General features: G+C 45.9%; 1 protein-coding gene across 6 annotated transcripts in view; it reads left to right on the plus strand.

Moving 5' to 3' along the window:
* Positions 1-21308, plus strand: part of RSPRY1 (ring finger and SPRY domain containing 1) — a 40359-nt gene extending 19051 nt beyond the window's left edge. For all 6 annotated transcript variants that reach the window (XM_062007768.1, XM_062007766.1, XM_062007769.1 and 3 more), the window contains 12 exons: positions 1128-1240; positions 4649-4775; positions 6149-6207; positions 6977-7043; positions 7753-7884; positions 8996-9111; positions 9850-9993; positions 12856-12967; positions 13917-14019; positions 15477-15629; positions 17678-17782; positions 18655-21308. In XM_062007768.1, the coding sequence (XP_061863752.1) occupies positions 1128-1240; positions 4649-4775; positions 6149-6207; positions 6977-7043; positions 7753-7884; positions 8996-9111; positions 9850-9993; positions 12856-12967; positions 13917-14019; positions 15477-15629; positions 17678-17782; positions 18655-18751 (1328 nt within the window). In that variant the 3' untranslated portion in view covers positions 18752-21308. The remainder of the gene's footprint in view (positions 1-1127; positions 1241-4648; positions 4776-6148; positions 6208-6976; positions 7044-7752; positions 7885-8995; positions 9112-9849; positions 9994-12855; positions 12968-13916; positions 14020-15476; positions 15630-17677; positions 17783-18654) is intronic.
* Positions 21309-21637: the final 329 nt, after the last annotated feature.

The raw sequence follows: 21637 nt of genomic DNA on the forward strand, positions 1-21637 counted from the left end.
GTCTGTCTGCAGGAAGGCAAACAACCCTTATATGTATGTGGCCGTGGTTTAAACCCACGTGCTCCAGTTTTGGCAATCAGTACATACTTGGTTTGGGCTTTGCTGTCCTTAGACCTCTGCTTTGTTGATGTAGTTGTTCAGTCCTGTCCCTAAATACTCCAGCAAGATGAACTGGGTTTGTACAAGGGCTGTTTTTTGTTACAGTGGGAGACACTCTCCCAGCTCAAGACCTCCACCAAGCTCCTGGTTTAGGTGACTGTTTGTCTCTTAGGGCAGTTGGTGCTGGTCTTAGGAACTGTGTTCCTCTTGATAGAGAAATGAGTTGACCTGATTAGATGCTACAGCAATGCAGTAAGGTGTTTTTCAGGGGAATGTGCTAACAAAACTCCAACACCCCCAGTGTTTTACTTCCATCTTGCCATTGTTGAAGGGAGCACTAAGCTTCTAACCTCATGCTTGTGTGTAGATACAGACTCTGGCTCTTTTTCACTTCTTGTCAATCCACATCTGTTTAGTTTATTAGGTGTTTAGCATCTTGGATGTGGACTGTTGCTTACTTGCAAGCAGAAGCTCTTGTCTACTCATTAAACAATGAGAGCTGTTCCTTATAAAAGCAAACTTTCTGTAGAGCACCTGGCATGGCACAAGGTAATGGGGTTCCTCAGAGGGAACTCCAGGAGAGTGCTCTGATTCTGACCAGGAGAAAACTTCTGCACTGTCACTGTGGGTGCAGCATTTAACACTTAAGAGTTGACATTGGACAGAGAACTCTTGAGTATTCCACTGGAACAAAGTCCCTGTCCATGCTGGTCATGACTGTACCTTCCTGAGTTTAGTGGGAGCTAAAGGATGCTCTAACCTGGACAAGATAACTTGCCCAACAATAGAGGTGTCTTGCAATTACCCAAGCTGCTGTAAATTGTTATTTTCTCCTTGAATTTCAACTTTGAAGTGACTTCAAACTAAGACTTTGATGCAAAAGGGTGTATTTTGCTTTCTGGTTGCTAGTGGCTGTAAACTCCCTGGGTAATCTTGAGGATTTCCCCATGTACAGTTATGGTTGTGCTTTGAACACTTTAGAATTGCAGTGTTAATTCTGAGGGTTACTTCTGTTTTGTGGTTAACAGATGAAGGCTGGTTGGAAGTTGTCCAGTCTTTAATTAGAGTTATTCCATTAGAAGATCCCCTGGGACCAGCTGTTATAACGCTGCTACTTGATGAGTGTCCACTGCCAACAAAAGTGAGTCTAAAGCATTTGTACTTCTCTGTGGTTGCCTTCCAGTTGTTCATGGTTGCCACACCCACCACAGCTTCTATGTGGGTTTCACCAGTGATGCAAGACTGTTAGCTGTTCAGAAAGTGGGTGTAACTTGTAACTTTGAGTACTTTGTGGTCACTTGGTATCTGATGAGCAACTTGTTACTCAAAGTGCCCTAAAGGGGAAGCAAAAGAAATCTCATCTGTGGCAAAGAAAGAGGCCTGTGGCCTTTAACTGCTTCTCTTCTCCTGCCATGTGGTATGTGCATGCTGTGCAGTGAAGGTGTGCAGAAGCAGCACAAGTTTGTCTTTGTTCCCAGGCTCTGAAAGCTGCACACTTACAGGCCAGGAACAAATGAGTTCCTTTCCTACAGGAATTCCATCAGGAATGTAACACAAGTGGGTGTGTGAGGTTAAATGACACTTTTTGAACTATGAAACATCTAGATACAGTTTTGGCAAACTTGAATACTTTTACTGCCCACTAATCTGTCTTTTGGATGGAACCAAGGTGTTTGTGCTGTGTTGGTACTGATGGTTTAGTGAGAGCCTCAAGTTCTTCAAGATGCTGACCATTGTTGCATCCCTTTAAACGTGGTGATTGTTCAGAGAACCTGTGTGTCTTCAGATCATCATCATCATAGAATGGGGAGGGTTGGAAGTGACCTTTAGAGCTCATCCAGCCCAACCCCCTGCAGAAGCAGCTCCCACCTAGATCAGGTCACACAGGAACGTGTCCAGGTGGGGTTTGAAGCCCTCCAAGGAAGGAGCCTCCACACCCTCCCTGGGCAGCCTGGGCCAGGGCTCCCTCACTCAAACAGTTTCTCCTTATGTTTCAATGGAACTGTTTGTGCTCCAGCTTCATCCCATCACCCCTTCTACTAGATACAAGAGAAACAAGTGCTGCCCCAACCTCCTGACACCCACCAGTGAGATATTTGTAACCATTAATGAGCTCCCCCCTCAGTCTCCTCTTCCCCAGGCTGAACAGCCCCAGGTCCCACAGCCTTTCCTCATAGGAAAGATGTTTGTCACAATCTGACTCCATCAGAAATTGGTGATAACACCATTCCAGCTTCCATTTATTGATCTACTTCTTACCCTGCCAGTTTTCAATTTGGACTATTAGGGATATAAAACACTGGTAGGCTTTTGCCTTACATGAATGCATGAGGGACTGGAGAGCTACTCAGACTCCCTGGCTACCCAAAGTGGGCTTTTTCCTCGAGGCTATTGATTAACCATCTGAGACTTTGGAACAAAGTTGTATGATGGCTGTCACAGACTGCAGAATGCTTTGGAAACAAAGCTGTGATTAGAAATGCTGCCTACTGGGGGAAAAAATCAGGAAATCATAGAATGATGGGGCTGGAAGGGACCTTTAGAGCTCATCCAGTCCAATCCCCCTGTAGAAGCAGGGTCACCTAGATCAGGTCACACAGGGACGTGTCCAGCCTGGTCTTGAAGACCTCCAAGGAAGGAGCCTCCACAACCCCTCTGGGCAGCCTGTGTGACCTGATCTAGGTGGGACCTGCTTCTGCAGGGGGTTGGACTGGATGAGCTCTAAAGGTCCCTTCCAACCCCTCCCATTCAAATGGAGACCACTGTGAGCGTGCCATATGAGGAGTGATTTTGTACTTGGCAGTTGAATGATGTGTTTGTTGCAAGCTGCATGACTTCTGTACAGGCACATTCATTGTAAGGAGTTGGATACACAATAGTTGACCTTAACAAGACAAAAGATCATAGAATCACAGAGTGGTGGGGCTGGAAGGGACCTTTAGAGCTCATCCAGCCCAACCCCCTGCAGAAGCAGCTCCCACCTAGATCAGGTCACACAGGAACGTGTCCAGGTGGGGTTTGAAGCCCTCCAAGGCAGGAGCCTGCACACCCTCCCTGGGCAGCTTGTTCCACTGCTCCATCACCCTCCCAGTAAAATAGCTTTTTCTTATATTTAAGTGGAACTTTTTGTTTCTGGAGTGCACAGAGGAGGCTTTCTTTCTGTGCAATCTCCTCATTGCACAAGGAGCTGCAGCTGTGGGATCTGCTGGTCACATGCACCCTAATAGGATGTTTGCTGCTGGTCACTTTTTTTCCCCTCTGTTCAGGGTTAAGTTTTAAGTTTTTGGTCTCTTGGGTTTTGAGTGAGTGCCCCACTTCTGAGGCAGCTGGACAACACAAACAGGCTGTATTTCATTTGCTGTTATTGTGGGTTATGAAGTTTATGGCAGCACAGTAAACTTTATCCTGTAAAGTCTTTATGCAACTCAAAATAGTTGATCTCTGACAGTTCTTATAATGGCTAAAAGCAGTATCAGAGTATGACAGGAGTCTAATTTTAGTCAGGATTTTCCATCCCAAGGCTGTGGCTCAGTCACCCTTTCTCCTTGCTCTGTTCTTTCCACTTAGTGTCAGTCTTGTCCATCACTTTGGTTTTGTGGCTTTGTGTTTGGGAACACAGCTGCTCTTCAGTGTTACCCCTGTGCAAACCTCAGCCCCTGGTGTGCAGTGAACTGATCTGGATGTGGCTCACAGTGCAAAAACCCACAGATAATCAACTGGAGCAGCACTCATTTTCCTCTAAATGGCCTGCTGATGACTGCAGTATGAGCAGCTCTGGTTTAATTAAATCCTACTCTGAGATTACACAGTTTCAATCTGAATCATCTGAAACTTTCATGAAGTCTTGGAAAATAGAGGAGTTGGAGCTTTGTAAGGTGGGATCCTGCCTCTGGGATAACTTGTTCTGGCTCTACATTAACCTCTAGCTGCCTTGGAAGGGGAGCTTATGCTCTAGATCTATCTTGAATCTTATCCATACCCTCCTGCCTGAACAAAGCAAGTCAAAGCATGGCATTTTAGGTTTATAACTCTCACTGGTCACTTCCTAAATTAGAGTGACAGTAGAAAACTGTTCATGCTCTCAGGAATATCACTTAGGATGTCCTGTAAAGCTGACAGCATCCTGGATTTAAGATGGACATGTCTCCTGGCTGGAGTTCTGAAGTCTAAACCAGCCCTTTGCATCTGGAAAGGAGGGAGGAGTGTTGGGACCTTGGAAAGAGATGAGATGGCAGTAGTGCCATATGTGTTGGTAGGCATTTGACTGCCACTCTAGTGTACCTACCTCACTTGTGTACCTCCAGAAGTGTCCTGAGTTGCTGAGTGGCCAACAACCTGGTGGTGACTTTGAAGTTAACTCTTGGGTGTGTTGAACTTTTCCCATGTGTTCTTTATTACCTTCCCTTAGAAGATGAGTGTGCTGTGCTGTCTGTAACATGAGGCTGACTTTCATCAAGGATTTGTTACATTCTATTGAGCTGGGGGGTTGGGGGGGGGGGGAAAACTGGCCTTAACATTGAAGAGACTTCTGATTTTGTTTCTCTTTCAGGATGCATTACAAAAGTTAACTGAAATATTAAACTTAAGTGGAGCTGCTGCTTGCCAGGATGCCTGTCACCCTGCCAAACACCGCAACACAACTGCAGTCCTGGGCTGCTTAGCAGAGAAGTTAGCAGGTAAAGCTCTGGGGGCTTGCACTTGTCTCACTGCAGCACCTTCTGCTTCAGCACCCACAGTTCACACTGATTCAGAAGTGTTTTCTTACAGCTGAACAGTGTTCTGCACACCTTGTGTGACAATCTACTGCTTGATTAAAATGTTGGCCACTCCTTTGGGTCTGAATGAGCCATTTCCTATCTCAGGTACTTCAAAAGATCAAATCCCTCTGATGTGTGGTTAGAGACTATGGATCAATGTGCTTATGGTGTGTTGCTTTAGCACAGGTTATCAGTCTTCAGACTTACTCTGGGCTGTGTGTGAGTTGCTGAGAACATGTAGTTCTTTAGCCAGTAGGCAGGAGTGTCAAATTTGTAGTCTGGAAGGCTGCATAGAAACAAAGAAAGATGTTCTCTGCTAAACATGAATTGCTCTGTTGCAGTTAGCTAAAAAGATTCTCCTGCATTACCCAACACTGCTGGGAGTCTATTGAAGGTGACCTTTTGTATAGACTTTTTGATTCCCTGTTATTTCTGATGGTTGGAAGCTGATGATTGTTTCCTTCCTGCTGCTGGTCAGTTTGATAGCTAGGTTTTTTGCTCCTTTTCTGGACAGGACAAGGAGAAAGGGATTTTTCTGGTATCACCAAATGGTTATGAAAAAATCCCCTCAATATTTGTCTAAAAAAAGTAAAGAACAAGAGCAGGAGCATTTTTGTACTGTGATACTTTTACCCTATTAAGTCAAAATAAGGTCCAGTATCTGTTTTTTGTCTTAGTGGCCACAGGTGTCTTTGTATCAGCTCAGGCAGCAGATCTGACAATGCTGTGTTGGAACCCATTGTGATTTGTTAAGAGTTTGCAGAGGCCAGAGCTGGATTCCTTTGTGTCTCTCTTTGGTTAAGCAGGCAGTATCTCAGGCCTTTTTTTTCCTAAATGGAGCTTCTTGCTATGATGCTCCTGCAAATTTTCACTATCAAGTGGGCTGCATCAGATGCTCAGTGTTGCCTAACTTGGGCTACTGAGAAATGGAGCTGGTTTTGTACTTTTGACCCTGGAAATAAGAGGGAGCAAGTCTCTTGTAATGAAGCTGAAAATGCTAAGCATAGGCTGGTGGAGTCTCACTTCACAATCTCAGGAGTAGGACTAGAACTCTGGACCCATTTACTGCAGGTAAACTGAATATGTTTGCAACTTGCCACTAACTGTGTAACTATTAAATGTGTGGCAAATACCTGACTGGGAGCAATGATGATTGCTCTGTTACAGATCTGCTTTACTGCAGAGTGCTTGGATGGTCTTTAATTTGTTGCCTTGTTTTAAGAGAACTGGGTGATGACTGATAGTTATGTGGTAGATCCATCCATGGGAGCTAACTTTTAATGTTCTTGTAGGTCCTGCAAGTATAGGCTTACTCAGCCCAGGGATATTGGAATACCTACTCCACAGCTTGGTAAGTGTCTTTGATCTTTTTGTGTGTGCTCATATGTAACAATTGGAATGCAATGTTTGTGTCATTATTGTGAAAAGTTAAGGCCATGGTTGGTAAATACTGGTGACCTAGGTTACAGAAAGCTGAGACTCCAGAGAGTCTGTGGGATCTCTGTCCTTGGAGATAATTAGAAGTCAACAGGGCAAGACACTGAGCAGCCTGATCTAGTTGAACCAGCTCTGTCAGTGTGGACTAGAGCTCTGGAGGCCCCTTTCAACCTAAGGCATTCTGTGACAAACTAGCAGGTTTTCCTCTCCAGCTACTTGAGAGAGTTGAGCATGGGGCCACAGAGATGATGCAGTGGAGCATCTCCCTTGTGATGAAAGGCTGAGGGAGCTGGGGCTCTGCAGCTTGGAGTAGAGGAGACTGAGGGGTGAGCTCATGAATGTCAGGAGGCTGGAGCCAGGCTGTGCTCAGTGATGCCAATGACAGCACAAGGGGCAATGGGGACAAGCTGGGACAGAAGAGATTCCAAAGCAACACAAGGCAGAATTTGTTCCCTGCTGAGGTGAGGGAGCACTGGCAGGGGCTGCCCAGATGGGCTGTGGAGGCTCCTGCTCTGGAGACATTCAACCCCAGCTGGATGAGTTCCTGTGTGCCCTACTCTAAGTGGTGCTGCTCTGGCAGGGGGTTGCACTGGATGAGCTTTGGAAGGTCCCTTCCAACTCTTGAGATTCTTTGATCTGTGCTGGGTGTGTGTTTAATAACTTTTCTTACTGCTTATGTTTAGAACTTCCAGTCCCATCCAACAGTGATGCTTTTTGCACTAATAGCACTGGAGAAGTTTGCACAAACAAGTAAGTATTGACCTCATACTGCTCTATGGCTTCTTCTGCCTGACTGTCACTTGTTTCATCTCGTAACACTTGTGAGAAAGAGAGACTGGGTTGGTGGAAACACAAATATAGAAATGTCTGTCCACCTACAGGCAAGAGGAAACATTTATTGCTTTAGTGACATCCCTCTACCCCTCAAAACTCTTGGCATGTTTGCTGAAACCCAGTGCAGTTCTTCAGGGTTAAAAATCGCTTCAGAATGAAGACATGAGGCCTTAGTCACAAAAACAGATCTGTATTGCAGATGGAGAATGGTTGATTGGGTGTTTGCAGGCAGGAAAACCCAGTTATTACTGTAATGATGCCCCTGCACACAAACCTGCAGGACATTTGCTGTAACTCAGTCCTTTCCAACTTAAAAACTGCTACATAAAGACTCAGACATGAGACCTTTGTTACTTGGAAAGAAATAAGTCTGTATTGGAGAGAGGACCAGCCATGGAACAGGCTCTTGTTGGTGCAGCTCCTTGCTGAGAAGTGGTGTATCTGGGTGCTAAGTTAACTTCAGGGCTGCTCAGGGAAAGAACATCATGCTGTTTGTAACAGTGAGGTTTAAAGGTGTATGTGTGGGAGGGGATTCTCCTGCCTCCAGAAAATCCTGCCTCCATATTTTGAACCTGAATTTATCCCTAGCTTACAGTCACTGTTCTCTTTTGCTCTTAAATTGCAGGTGAGAATAAAATGACAGTGTCAGCATCGTGCATCAGTGACCAACTGGTCTTGCTGGAGAAATGGTCAGACAATGCCGACTACTTGAAGCGCCAGGTTGGGTTCTGTGCCCAGTGGAGTTTAGACAATCTGTGTAGGTATAACAAAGGGATGGGTTTGTTTCATGTTAATCACTTCTCCAAAGAGATGGAGGGCTACTTTGTGTGTGTTTTGGCTAAGTGCTTACTGTAAATGTAGCTGACTGCATTTGCAATCACTCTCCTTCCCAACAACAACAAAAAGGCAAATCCAGTGTAAGTGCATGGAAAGGAAATACTGGCAAGGGAAATGGTTGTGAGAGCAAGTGGCTTGTCCTCTGCAAGGTGGAGCTGCAGTGATCATTCTTTGCACTGTACTGCTGTAACCCACAGTTGAGCAGATGTGCTGAGGAGTGCAGTAATGCAGCTGTGTCTGGAACAGCTGGATTACTGACACCTCCCAGTGACAGTCACAGCAGTGTCTTGCTGTGGTTTTGGGAGTGCAGCAGCTCTAAGGACTGTCTAGTTTCTAGGGCCTTTTTGATACATTTGGGTAAAAGATCTCATTGAGTTTTGTGGGACTTTAGCCAGCTGATTGACATTGGCCTTCCACTGTGTTTAGTAAACATCTGCACAAGTGTTGTAGCAAGTTTGGGCTACATTAAGAGTCTTAAGGTAAGCTCTGTGATCTGTAAATCCACCTGCATGTGTTAGTGGTTTGGCACCTGGCAAGATAAATGCTTCTGGGCCTTCCATGTGGAAAGGGAGTGCAGGGAGAAAGCTTCTTTTGCTCAGTTCAAGTTCCTCATCACCCACCTGAAAACAAGAGGATAAAAAAACCCCATGAAATCTTTGTTGTTCCTTCCCCTTCTTCCTCATCTCCAAAATCGTTTGTCAGATCAGAACAACTCTGTCCAACTGTATAGAAGAATGCAATGGTAAGCCCTGAAACAGTGGTGCCTTGGTGTGAATTGGGATGCCTGTGGGTTTCCTGAAAGCAGTAATGTGACTGTAGGAGCTCCAGTCAGAGGTGTAGGCCCTGCTCTCACACTTAGGATGTTTAACACCCAGGGGATGGAAAATGATGCTCTTTTCATGCAGGAAGAACATCAGTATTTCACTTAATTATGACAATAATTAACTGAATCCTAGAGAGCTTGATTGCCACTGTGTGAAATGTTGAAAGTCTTGCTGCAGCAGTGACTAAAGCCTAGTCTTACTTTGCAGTTCTAAAAGAAGGCAGGCAGTTTACATATGAGAAGGTTGACTTGACCAACATTAGGGCTATGCTGAACAGTAACGACGTCAGCGAGTACCTGAAGATCTCCCCACATGGATTAGAGGTAGGATATCATTTCATGACTTCAACCTCTAAAAGGAACCTGAAGAAAAAGGCAGGCTGTAGCTATTTTTCTTTGCTACTTGCTCCTGTCTTTTCCTAGAGTGAAGCCAAAGTTCTCTGCCAGCTTTGTATAGAAAACCTGTTTTGCCAGAGGGTTGGAACGCTTCTGAAATTGAGCAGTGTAGCAACCTTCACACTCAAGTAGCTCCTGTATCTGTGCCCAGGACCTCAGGAAAGGGAGGGGGATGCTTAAGAGTCAGCTGACTTTTCACTCATTTTGCCTGAAATTGTTCACAAAGCACAACTGCTGTTGTGTGACCAGTCTGGGATTGAGAAGCCCGTAGCAGCAGGACCTTTTGCTCAGCCATGTGGCTTTTTTTCCTTCCTTTCTTTTTCTCTTTGTAAAAACCTGGCTACATACACATGAATCTTCATGAACTAACACTGAAAGCTTCATACCAAGGGTCAGCTAACAACTGGTGTCTCTGGTCTCCCTCTCTCAGTTGTCTTAGTGCTGAAATCTTTAAACTGACTCTGTCAACTTTCTACCTTTTCCCCCTCACTGAACACTTCTCAGTCTCACTCGTTTGTGTGACACTCATTGCTATAAACAGAGATCACTTTCTGACTGAGGTGCCTCTAAAATTACATGGGTGTATTCTTACATGCACAAAAAGCCCCTTGATGCAAGGAAGAAAGGGGCCTGTTGGAATGCTGACCCGTGCTTTGGTTTCGGTAGGCTCGCTGCGACGCCTCGTCCTTTGAAAGCGTCAGATGTACCTTCTGCGTGGACTCTGGTGTGTGGTACTATGAGGTGACAGTCATTACTTCAGGAGTGATGCAGATAGGATGGGCTACCAAAGACAGCAAGTTTCTCAATCATGTGAGTACATGTACATCTGGCCAATGATATCACTTCAGTGCTTTGCTACTTAAGCACCAATGAACCTTGCTCTGGTTATTCTCTGGTAGTAACTCGGCCTTTGCCTCTTTCCTTCCATTGTTTTCCTGTGCTTCCATGAAGCTATTTCTACTGAATTCAGTGGTACAAGAAAAGGCCATGTTGTCCTTTCTATATGCCTAACTGCCAGCAGTGACAGCTTGTCTGCTTGCTGTTGTCTGGAAGTTACAGGGGAATCACTTCTTGTTTCTCGTGGCTTTGTCTCTTCCTGGGAATTCCTTAACAGTGGTGGTTACTACCTGGCTTTGAAATCAACAATTACTCACTAGGAACTAGCAGATTATCATGCACTCACTTTTACACAGCTCCTCAAGCACTCATTTAACAGAATCACAGAATGGTGGGATTGGAAGGGACCTTTAGAGCTCATCCAGCCAAACCCCTGCAGAAGCAGCTCCCACCTAGATCAGGTCACACAGGAACGTGTCCAGGTGGGGTTTGAAGCCCTCCAAGGAAGGAGCCTCCACACCCTCCCTGGGCAGCCTGGGCCAGGGCTCCCTCACTCAAACAGTTTTCCCTTATGTTTCAATGGAACTGTTTTGTTTTCAGCAGAAAAAAAGTGCTGCCCATTAGCACACCTTCCTAGCAAGTTAACTTTCCCAGGGGAGATAATGATTTACATTGACTCTGGGATAGCCTGGTCCTGTTGGATCTGCTGGTAGGAGCAACATGGTGTGGGTTATTTCTAATTAAAAACAAGGATTACCAAAAGATTAAACCCTCTCCCTTCCCTTTTATGCTAATACAATGTAAGTACACCATCTTATCTTACAGTTTACTTTGCTCTCCCTCTCATCCAGATAACTTAGCACCTTCTTCTTCTTCCTGGTGTTTTCCTTGAAACACTCTGTACTTCCTGGCACTAATGCAGAATGTGCCATGTGCTCTTGAACTTCCAAACCTGTAGCCTGAGAGTAATCTCAAATGTTTGTAGAGATAGAGCTAGGACATGTTTCTTAAGTCTTCATGGTGACTCTATGGCTGTTGTAAACTCAGCATGCTGGAGCATAACTTGCTTCAGCTTTTCCCAGTATACTAAAAGTGTAATGACTATCCAAAAGCTTCAGCTTGGAGAGGCCTTTCCATTGTCAGAGTTCCTTAAAGTGTAAGCTGAAATGGTAGTGCAGGTGTGTATGGCCTGGGGTTTTTAACTTGATGCTTTTGCTCCAGCTCAGACAGTAGGAAATAGACCTGCAGCCTGTTTTTTGCTGTTGTAATTGCTTGGCTTTCTGTTCCTATTTTGGAACTTAATTTAAGAGAAGAGTGATATATTTAAACATGTATTTTTTAAGGTAGGGATAGGCAGTTTTAACTGCTTATTTCTCTTTGTTTCCTATAAAAAGTCATTCTCCAACTGAGTCAAAATGCAGAAGCTAACATGAAGATAGGCCAAACACATGTGTGTGAGTAAATATTGATGGGGGATTGTGCTAGAGAAACACAGGAAAGAAAGGAAGCAAACTTCAGTGGCAAAAAACCCAACGGGAATGAGAAGGCAGCTTCTCCTCACCATTTAAGTCCTCCTGTGAGTTCAAGGATCTTGCTCTATTTCTTCTAACTGTTCCTGTGAGCAGCACTGTCCTCTGCTGGTGTATAATGTGTGTATCTCTCCATCACATCCCAAGTTTAGTCTCACAGCTCCAGCATGGAATTGCAGTGTGAATTGAATTCGTTGTAAAAGGCAGAAGGAAAAGAAAACCACCCAAACCTCACCCAAAAACTACCAGCCAAACCAACCCAGTGCCCTACAGCCCTGTCCTGAGCTTTGAGTGTAATGGAAACTGTTTGTAATGAAAGGCTGTGTGTCTGCCTTTAGGCTGCTTAGAGGCTTAAAAGCTTTTTCCCACTTAGTGTTAAGGAGCTTGGTGTATGTGCATTTCCCTGTCTGTGCTCCCTGTACAAGGCATGGAAACAGGAGATGTCACATCTCCTGAGCAGGAGGACTTTTCTGTTGCCACAAGAGTTTTGCTGGTGACTAAATGCTGCTCTTACTGCAGTTTCTCAGGTGTCTACCTGAAAAACAAGGGTATTATCCTCTGAGTATGTCACAGTCATCAGTAGCCATATGTTCTTTATTTACAGCACATGGAGCAAAAAGACCAGTCTTCAATATGACATTAAACACCCATTAGCTGGGCTTAGCTTTAATTTGGAACATGGGAGGCTTGTCCAGATGCTGTCTAGTATTTCCCCTCCAGACGAACCACACTGAGCTCGAGGAAATCCTCCTCCATAGTGCTTTTGGGTTTCAAGTGTGGGCTCTCCCTTATAACAGATCCTTCTTCTGCTCTGAAACTTTTAGTTTAGTGTTTGTCTTGGACCTTGGGACTATCACTTGGTTAACTTTTTCACAAACTGAGGGAGGCTGGCACTGAAAGGAACACAACATGCAACAAGTTCAGTGAAGGGACTGTGGGTTTGTTCTCTTTCTGTGTACTGAATGCTCTGGTGGCACTCATGGGGAAAGGTATTACAAGTGTGGTACTGGCACTTCAAGATGGGAGTGGCTAGTGGTGAGTCTGTAAAATGGAAAGCAGTTAGCTGGGTACTAGTCTTCTGAGATTTGGGTATTTTTAACAGTGATTTGAGCTCACAGAATAAAACCCAAATTCTTTCTGGTGGGAAAAGGAAAGATTAGCTTGGAGAAGTTCCCTTCATGGTGGTGGGAGAAGCCCTTCCTGCTCTTGGATGACTTATTTAGTTGAACAACAATAAACTGTAGCCCTTCTGTGTAAGGACTGGCTGCAACCTGCAGTACTTCACCTTATTTTTCCTTTTCTAAAGGAAGGTTATGGCATTGGGGACGATGAATACTCCTGTGCATACGATGGCTGCCGGCAGCTGATCTGGTATAATGCCAGAAGTAAACCACATTCCCATCCCTGTTGGAAAGAAGGTATTCAGTCCATCCTCTGCACTTTATCCTAAGTCACTTCTCTGCAGCATTTTCCCCTCTTGCAGGTGTCTAGACAACAGTTTATCAGTAGGTGCAAGCAGAGCAGTTACTGCCTAATCCTGGTGACACTGAGGGTTTAATAGTTACTGTGCCTTTATTTGCAGTGGCTTAAATGTACAAAGTGGGCTCCACACTGTCCTGCAGTCTGTGCAATGAGAATCTTGTTGGTTAAATGCTTCATCTTTTCATAAGTAGAGTACAAATCATGGCATGGTGCTGGACACTTCAGAGTGTTTCTTAGATGCCTGTAGTCCTCCAGCCAAGGCTGAATGAGTGTTCCCTTCTGGCTTCAATGAGGTACTTTAGAGAAGTGGAAAAACCCAAACCCCAACCTTGTAATTGAGAGATCAAGGTGAAGGGGACAGTTGCACTGCCTTGCTTATTTTAAAATCTTGGGTAACTACTTGGACAGCAAAGTTGTGTTCTCAGTCTTGGGTTTGGGACCTTGGTGGGAGCCTCTGCATGCTGTGCCTGTGGGAACTGTGCCACCTTCTCTGCTGCTAAACACTTCTCCCAAGGGTGGTGAAATGAAAAGGCCTCTTAAAAACCAGCATATGCACAAGTGGGTTAGAAACTCATGTGTTCTGAGATCTTCAGCAGGTGTAAAACAGCCAAGGAGAGACAGAAAGTGGCTTTTTACTGGCTCTGGCAAATACTCTGCAATGCTTCTCCAACCACAGTAGTGCTCTGGCAGACTAAAAGATATGTTTCATGTTACTATTGTCTTGGTTTTTTTCTCTGCTTTCTGTATCACCATTTCTTCCTTTATGCTTTTGCTCCTTCCAAGTGAGACAACTCAGAGTGAGATCTGTGCTACTTTAATAACTGTTTCAGCCTTTGGCATTTAACAGAAGGAAAATCTTTCCATTGTCTTTGTTTTGCACCTAAGGAGACACAATAGGATTTCTACTAGACTTGCAAGAAAAGCAAATGATCTTCTATTTAAATGGAAACCAGCTCCCTGCAGAGAAGCAAGTGTTTTCATCTGCAGTGTAAGTATGTGCTCATGTGGAGGGGGTGACCTGTGTGGATCATTGTTTTGATTCTATGAAGTGTTTCCCATTTGAGACTTCCCTGCAGCCATCATTAAGCAGGTGTCTGAACTGAAAGCTGCTTAGAAATGAGTGAAAGGGATGTAACTTTACAGGTAGGTTTCAGGGTCCAAAAGGAATACTTTGGGCCTTCCAAAGGCAGTTTGAACACGATGCTTTGCTCCTGTCCCATGAGCCCAGCACTGAAACACAAAGAGGCTGTAGCAAAGGTGAACTGATGTCTAGTACACCTCGAGGATTTCTGGATCTTGTACAAAGTAAAGCCTCAAGCCTGTAAATGCTGAAGAGCATGTGTTAACTTGTTGCTGTTCCCTGGGGTCAGCTCCCATAGTAACATGGTGGATGTTCATAGGAGGGTGTCTCAGGTCACACTGCAGAAAGGTGTTAGGCTCTTTTAGCTATGTGTTAATTTTAACTACAGACTCAGGTTCAGCCTTTGAGTTCTGAAAAGATAATCTGGTGTGATACTTGAGAAAGCAGCTTCCTGTGCAGCTTGCTTTCTCATTAGTGCTTTGTGAGTTAATACTGCACTCTTAATAGTTTCAGTTATGCTTTCTCCCCAAAATTAAGTTCAAGATGCAAACAGAGCAGTTCAGTTGAAAGAGCTGCAGATATCTTGTCTATTTGGCTTGTAGTGCTCTTCATGTAGAATATATCATTCATATACTCATCTCAAATTGTTGGAACTCAAAGTGTTGCTCACCTTGGGCCCTTTGAGTAAATACAACTGAATGGAGGTAATAGCTGTAGTGTTTTTACAAGGTGGCTGTAAAGGCAAGACAGCTGTCCTGAGGTAATCCTGTAAGGGCAAGAAGGAACAGATGGGCATTGTGCTAAGAGAGCTCAGGCCTGGATTCATCCTGCATGGGTCCCACACAAGTGTAGTTGCAAGTTCCTCAGCTTTGCACATGCTCAAATGAAGCAGCAGGAGTAGAGGGACATGGAGGTGTCCCTTGCACTTAGAAGTGCTGCTCACCACTCTGCTGAACTGCAGCTCTTTGCAAGGAAAGTACTTTTCCCAGTGCTGAAGAGGATCAGGTTGTAGGCTGTTCAGATGTATGTGTCTGCTCTTAGAGTGTGATTAGTCCTAGCTGTGGAGTAGGCAGCCTTTAGAGAATCACAGGCTTGGAAGGGATCATCCAATCCAACCTCCCTGCCAGAGCAGGACCAGCTAGCAAAATGACATCAACCCTGACAGAGAAGTCAGAAATTGACACCTGAACAAGGTGAGTGTGCAGCTGAAACTGGGTGTAGTTCTGGGTGTATTCTACCTGTAGAACAATTCTGTTGAAGGAACTTGTCTCTCAGGGTATGTTTTTATCTGATAGTAGTAGTGTATGGAAAGCTCTGTTACTGTTGAAGTTGTTCTCAGCTGTCTGTTGTTGATCCCATTGCAGATCTGGCTTTTTTGCTGCAGCTAGCTTCATGTCCTATCAGCAATGTGAGTTCAACTTTGGGGCAAAACCTTTCAAGTACCCACCATCAATGAAGTTCAGTACCTTTAATGATTATGCCTTTCTGTCAGCAGAAGAGAAAATCATTTTGCCCAGGTAATCCTCTTGTCCAGTTTGAGTGTGTTTTACATATGGAGAAATGACCTGCTTTGCTTCTGACTTAGTCTCGTGTTTGTGTTACACAGTTTTACTTAGCAAAAGTCTTCTGAGGTCGTTGCCTCCATAAGTTTCCTTCAGAGAAGAGTCACAGAATCTCAAGGGCTGGAAGGGACCTCCAAAGCTCATCCAGTGCAACCCCCCTGCCAGAGCAGCACCACCTAGAGTAGGGCACACAGGAACTCATCCAGCTGGGGTTGGGATGTCCCCAGAGAAGGAGACAGACTCTCTATCCCTCAGAATTCTGAGACAGACTATAGGCACCAGTGCAACTTAATGAGTGGGGCAGGAGATGCTCAAGCAAACCTCAGCAAATTAAATGATTTCTTACTAATATTAGGCTAAATTAAGATTAACTAATACCACACAGTGAGCTGCTGGTAGTGGAAGTCCCTCCTGTCAACTAATGATTGGTTGAGGAGCTATAGTCTTAATTAAAACAGATGTCTCATTTAAGATTGACCTCATTGATGATGTCAGCAGCATGGAGGTGCTGAGTGATGACAAGACTTGAAGTTGTCCTCCTTTTCTGATCCAGACTAAAATTTGCCCATTGGTGAGTCAGTACTGACAAAGGTTATTCAAATGCAGAAGTGCTTTCCCACCTCACTGTATCTCAAGCCAGATAGAAATAGCTTTGGATACATTTTTCCTTATCTTACCAGATTTCTGGCAGGAATCAAAACTAATAGTTTGCTGGTCAAAGTCATTAGTAATCCAATCACTTACTGGAAGACACAGTCTAACCTGTGATGTGTCCTCCAGATTTGCAGCTTGGTCTAAAGGTGACCCTCTATATGTATGTGGTAGACTTGCAAGACCATTTTGTGCCTACCTATAGCCAGAGGAAGTTGTATCTGCTTGTGACTGCAGGTGCTTCAAGTGAGAGTCTGATTTAATCCCTTCAGCTGTTACCATTCTTGGTCACAGCCCCCTTTTTGGGTGAAGCCTTGTGCTGTCCCAGTTTCACACACTAGCTGAGGGCTGTGGCAGCTTTTAGCTGGTGATCAGATGTGATTTGTTAGTGACATCAAACCCAGCACTACTCTTGCAATGGCTCAGTGTTGGCTGCCAGAGCTACTATTTGACTATGCCAGAAGATGTAGAGAGCAACTGGGGGGGAACCTTGTTTCCTGTTGATGCCTGACTGGGGAATCTCAGCCTCCCATGTTAGAGCCTGTTTAATATATGACAGCACTGAAAGGCTCCATTGAAGGTTGGACCCTGTTGTCCTTTGTGTAAACAAAGATCATCCCTGCCCTACAGCCTGAGCCATTTGGAAGTGATAATCCTAAATTAACAGATAGCTTTGGTCTTAAGTGATAGAAGGGGGGTGGAAAGACAAAGGCCTGAGCAGCCCTTAATTATCCATCACAGGAGTTACTGTCAACTGGTGTAGATTTGTGCTGGGTTTCATGCAGCTAGTGTGGGGCATAGTCTGAGCTAGGCACATTGCCCTGCCTTTCAACAGCTTTGACCTGTAGTGTGTGTGTGTGTGTTCCAAATCTGAAATGCCTTATTTCATCCAAGTAGGGGGTTTAATCCATTTCCTCCTGCCTGTGGCAGTTGCCATCCCAGGCTGTTGATGTTTAGTTACAACTTCTGTTCTTCTAAGCTGTGTCACAGCGTTTTAGGGGGGTTGAATTGTGTTGCTACGTGGGTTTGTGTGGCTTGTTTGGGGCTGGTTTTTCTTAACTCACAGGTGCACAGGTACTAAAGCTGTTTGGATGTGTTCAGCTATGGGAGCTAGAAGAACTGTAATGTAACACCCTGTCCATTTGATAGAGCAGAGTAGGGGGTCGAAGGCTGTTCTGAACATCTCTGGGGTGTTAAACCTTTTGTGTGGCAAGTGAGTAACATTCAGCAGCAGTGGTGTTGAGCAGCACAGGCATGTGTTGCATTGGTGGTGATGCAATACTCAGAACAGTCAGGAACCTGTTCTTTTGAGTCAAACTAACGTGTGTTTGGGGGTTGTCCCTCTTCCTCAGACACAGGCGCCTGGCTTTGTTGAAGCAAGTGAGCATCCGAGAGAACTGCTGCACGCTTTGCTGTGATGAGGTAGCAGACACAGAACTCAGGCCATGTGGACACAGGTAAAACCTTAAAACCAACCCAAAACCAATCCAAAACTGAGCAAATGGGAAAAATGTGTGTGCTTGACATTCAGCTTAGGTGAGGCCAGGTGCAGCCCTTGCTTATCTTGCTTTGACTCCCCAGCATCAGGGAAGTATTCCCTCCTCTTAAGACTGTGCCAGAGGTTAAGCACAGTATTCCCCCTGTTCCACACACCCCTGAGCAGATTTAATCCCTTACTGTGGCTGTGGACATAAGCCACCCTTGGGCTGCTGAGTCTTCATTCCCTGTTACCAAAGCTTTTATTGATGAGTACTTCAGTACTGCAGCTGTGAAACCCAGAATATTCATCATCTGGAGTCAAATCCTCACCAAATGTTTAACAAATGGATTGTCCCAAGTCACAAATTCATCTACAAGCTTAAAATGGGGCAGCAGAGTGTGAGTAATGCCATGATAGCACTTTCCTGCTTTAGCCTACTAGGAAATGAATCCAGTGAAGTCCAGGTCCGTAGTGGTTCTGGAGCACTTGTGGAAGCAGCCTTGCCATGAGTCTCCTGTCTGGATGCTGCAGAGACAGAAGAAGAACAAGAAGTGACAGCTTCACACTGGGGCTGCTGCTCTCCAGAGCAGAGAAGGGCTGGGATTACCAGAAGCACACAGGCATAATCCCCACCAGCTGCAGGAGCAGGTTCAGGTCTGTCAGATGCTGAGCAGCAGGAGCCTGTGGATCCACAACACCTGATGTGCAATTCCTAATCTCCATTCTGAAAGACTTATGTGGGCTGCATTTCCAGCAGGCCAACTAAACTCCTTAGTGCTTGCATGAGTTCTCTTTGGCTCTTTTCATGCTGCAGATGCAGGCTTGTAACTGCTTTTTCTTCTCCTCCAGTGACCTGTGCATGGAGTGTGCCTTGCAACTGGAGACCTGCCCTTTGTGTCGACAGGAAATACAAACTCGAGTCAGACACATCTCTCACATTTCATGACACTTGGAGAAATCCCACAGACTCCTTTGGTTCCTTTTCTAATGAACTCCAACCAATGCTGAGAGGGGAAATCATCTCTGACCAACCCTTACGCACACAGAACCGTAGCCACGGCCAGGTTTCATGCTAAACCCCGTAACCTGTTTCTCTTCAATCTTTCAATAAGCTATTGCAAGTTGCCAGCCCCCAGGGATTTGGTTCCAATCACAAGGAGAGCTGGTAGCTCAGCGTGCTATGGCTGGTGGTTCCTCCAAGCAAGCCTGGATGAGAGTGTCTCTTTCTCTCTCTTCCTCCCCCTTCTCACCTGTCTCAAGTGCTGAGGAAATTTGCACTGGAAGTACACACACAATGCATTTTAGCAACAAAGAACTGTCTCCTAAACCAGGGCTGTTCTGTCATGTGCTCAAAAGTCTCTATTTTTGGCAGAAGTCAGGACTAAAAAAAGAGAATGCCAAGGTTTTTCCTGTTCAATGTAGCCTCCTGCTGGTCAGAGACTCTGGATCTTCCAACGCTGGGTATTAAACTTGCTCCAAGACTTTTGATGTGGACACAGACTGCTGGGGAAGGGCAGTGTGGAGCCTGTGCAGAAACTCACATGTTTTAATAACTCCTGTGATTCCAAAGAACGTTCTGAGTTAGTTTTAAACGTTAGAGGGTGGCTGGTATTTTCAAGTACACGACCTTTCTGATGCTTTTAACTCCAGTAGCCACATTTTTTTGGTGAGGATCTAGTTTTCAGGTGGTGTTCTTAACCAATTGGACTGGAATTCATTTGATATCCTGGGTCTTTTTTAAGGTTTCATTGAGCATCTTTTTTTAATCAGTGTTGTTCCTGAAAGCTGTGTTCTCTTTGGAAATACTGAGCTGTCTGAAAAGATGGGAGGAGAAATTCTGGGCCAGTTGTTTTAAAAACAAAACAAAAAGAAGTGGTGTTTGCATAACAAGTTTGGTCTTGTTCTGTTAACTCCTGAAAAATGCCCCTTGCTTGCCACGTGTGGCTCCTGCTCTGAGCAGGTTGGGGGCCACACTCTGTGTTTGTGGTGGAGGTGACACAGTGGGAATCTCTGCTCCAGTTCAATCCCACGTTTGGATGTTAAGGATGCATTTCAGAGGGCAGCTTTTGACTGGTTTAACTAGGTTTCTACAAGGAATCAGGGTTCACAGCTGGTGTCAGTGGAGTAGCACAACAATTGGTGGAGTTAATGCTTGTTTTACACTGAGGACATGACTCAGTCTCTTCCAAGACTTGTAGACATTGCTTATTTATCTGGCTCTGTAGTAGAACCTTGCAGATTCACACACAACTTGCACCAAAACTGTCCCATGTCTTGGCAGTGGTTCAACAGCAGAGGCTCTTGGGGTGAATTCTCATGCTGTGGTGTGTCTTACTTTTAAAGTCACTGACTGGACTGTTGAGTATTAAAGCAGGGCTGAGGCTCCTTCTTCCTGCTGAGCACTCTTGTTTCCTACTGAGCTCTACAGAAGCTCCAGAGCTCTGCACCCAGGTCCCAGAGTCAAGCTCTTTAGCACTTCCTTTTGCCTTCTGCCTTTGCTAACTCGAGGGTGCTGAATTTCAGCTGGAGACTTAAACAGGGAATTGGGAAAGTTCTGCCCATCATTTTCTTGTTGACTCTTTTCCAAAGCCAGGCTCAATCCCAAAGTGCTGGTTAGGCTTTTTGCTGACATGAGAAGTCTCTTCCACCTCAGATGCCTGTTTGAATCAGACTGGCACCTCTGAGCCATGAGACCTCCTTTTCCTCCCTCCCTGATGTTTTATTGCTGTAGTCCACGTTGCCAGGCAGGGCTGAGTCCCTTCCTGCTTGGTGCTGAATGAGCAAAAGGTGTGAACCCCATCACTGCCACAAGGATCTCAGAATTTCAGAGTCACACTTGAAGTTTTAGATGCTTCCAAATGCAAGGGCAGGTGTTGATCCCTGAGGTACAGAGCTACACGCTCTACTTGAAGGAAGAGGTGGGACAGAACCATTTTGAACTCTGCCTTAATAGATTCTAGTAACTTCAGGGCTTTGGTTTCCCTGGCTAGGATTAACTGAGGTAAAATTTTCAGAAGTGCCTAGGACTCCTGGTTTGTCTCAACTGCTGCATGAGATTAAGCTCTTAGTCCCCAGTCCATAAAGGCAACAAGGCTCTTCAGTCCCCTCCCTTTCAAGGGGCCAGGGGAAGAAACTAGCAGCCCTTGTGGCCTGGGCCCTAAGTTCCTGCATTCTTGGCTGATGAGATGTGAATGCTTTGGAAAATTTTGCCCCAGCCTGTCTTCCCGTGCAGCTGGTGCTGGGCTGAGGCAGCCAGCCCTGCCCCACGAGCGACCTGTGGCCCAGAGAACCGTCCTCTTCAATTCACAAAGGGAAAGACTCTCCACGTCCAGTGGCTTACAGCTGCCGTCCAGCCCGGGGGCAGCTTGGGGAAGCTCCATCCTCCTCGCCTGCTGTGGGCCCCTCCCCTCCGTGCCCCGCAGGCTCTGGGGGAGGGCAGCCGCTGGCTCCACCCAGGAGTGTAGCAAAGTTGTCCGTTCAACAATAAAACCTCTTGAAGGCCGCTTCTCGCTCTGAATTCTTTCCGTTGCGCTGCGAGCCGCGCTGTGGGCGCTGGAGGCTGCTGCGGGGCCTGGGGCCCGGCCTGGCTGCCCTCAGCGGCTGCGGCGTGAGGGGAACACCCGCTCCACTGTGGGCGCGGGGGGCCCTGGGCCCAGCCCCGTGCGGGGCCTTATCCCCGTGGCGCTGTCAGGCCCTGGGCCGGCCCGGGGCCGCCTGCACACGGAGCGCGGCCCCTCGCCAGGCCCGAGGCCGCCAGAGCGCCCGGTCCCCCACCAGGCCCGAGGCCGCCAGAGCGCCCGGTCCCCCGCCAGGCCCGAGGCCGCCAGAGCGC

The sequence above is a fragment of the Colius striatus genome, chromosome 14 (assembly GCF_028858725.1).
Source record: "Colius striatus isolate bColStr4 chromosome 14, bColStr4.1.hap1, whole genome shotgun sequence".
Lineage (NCBI taxonomy): Eukaryota > Metazoa > Chordata > Aves > Coliiformes > Coliidae > Colius > Colius striatus.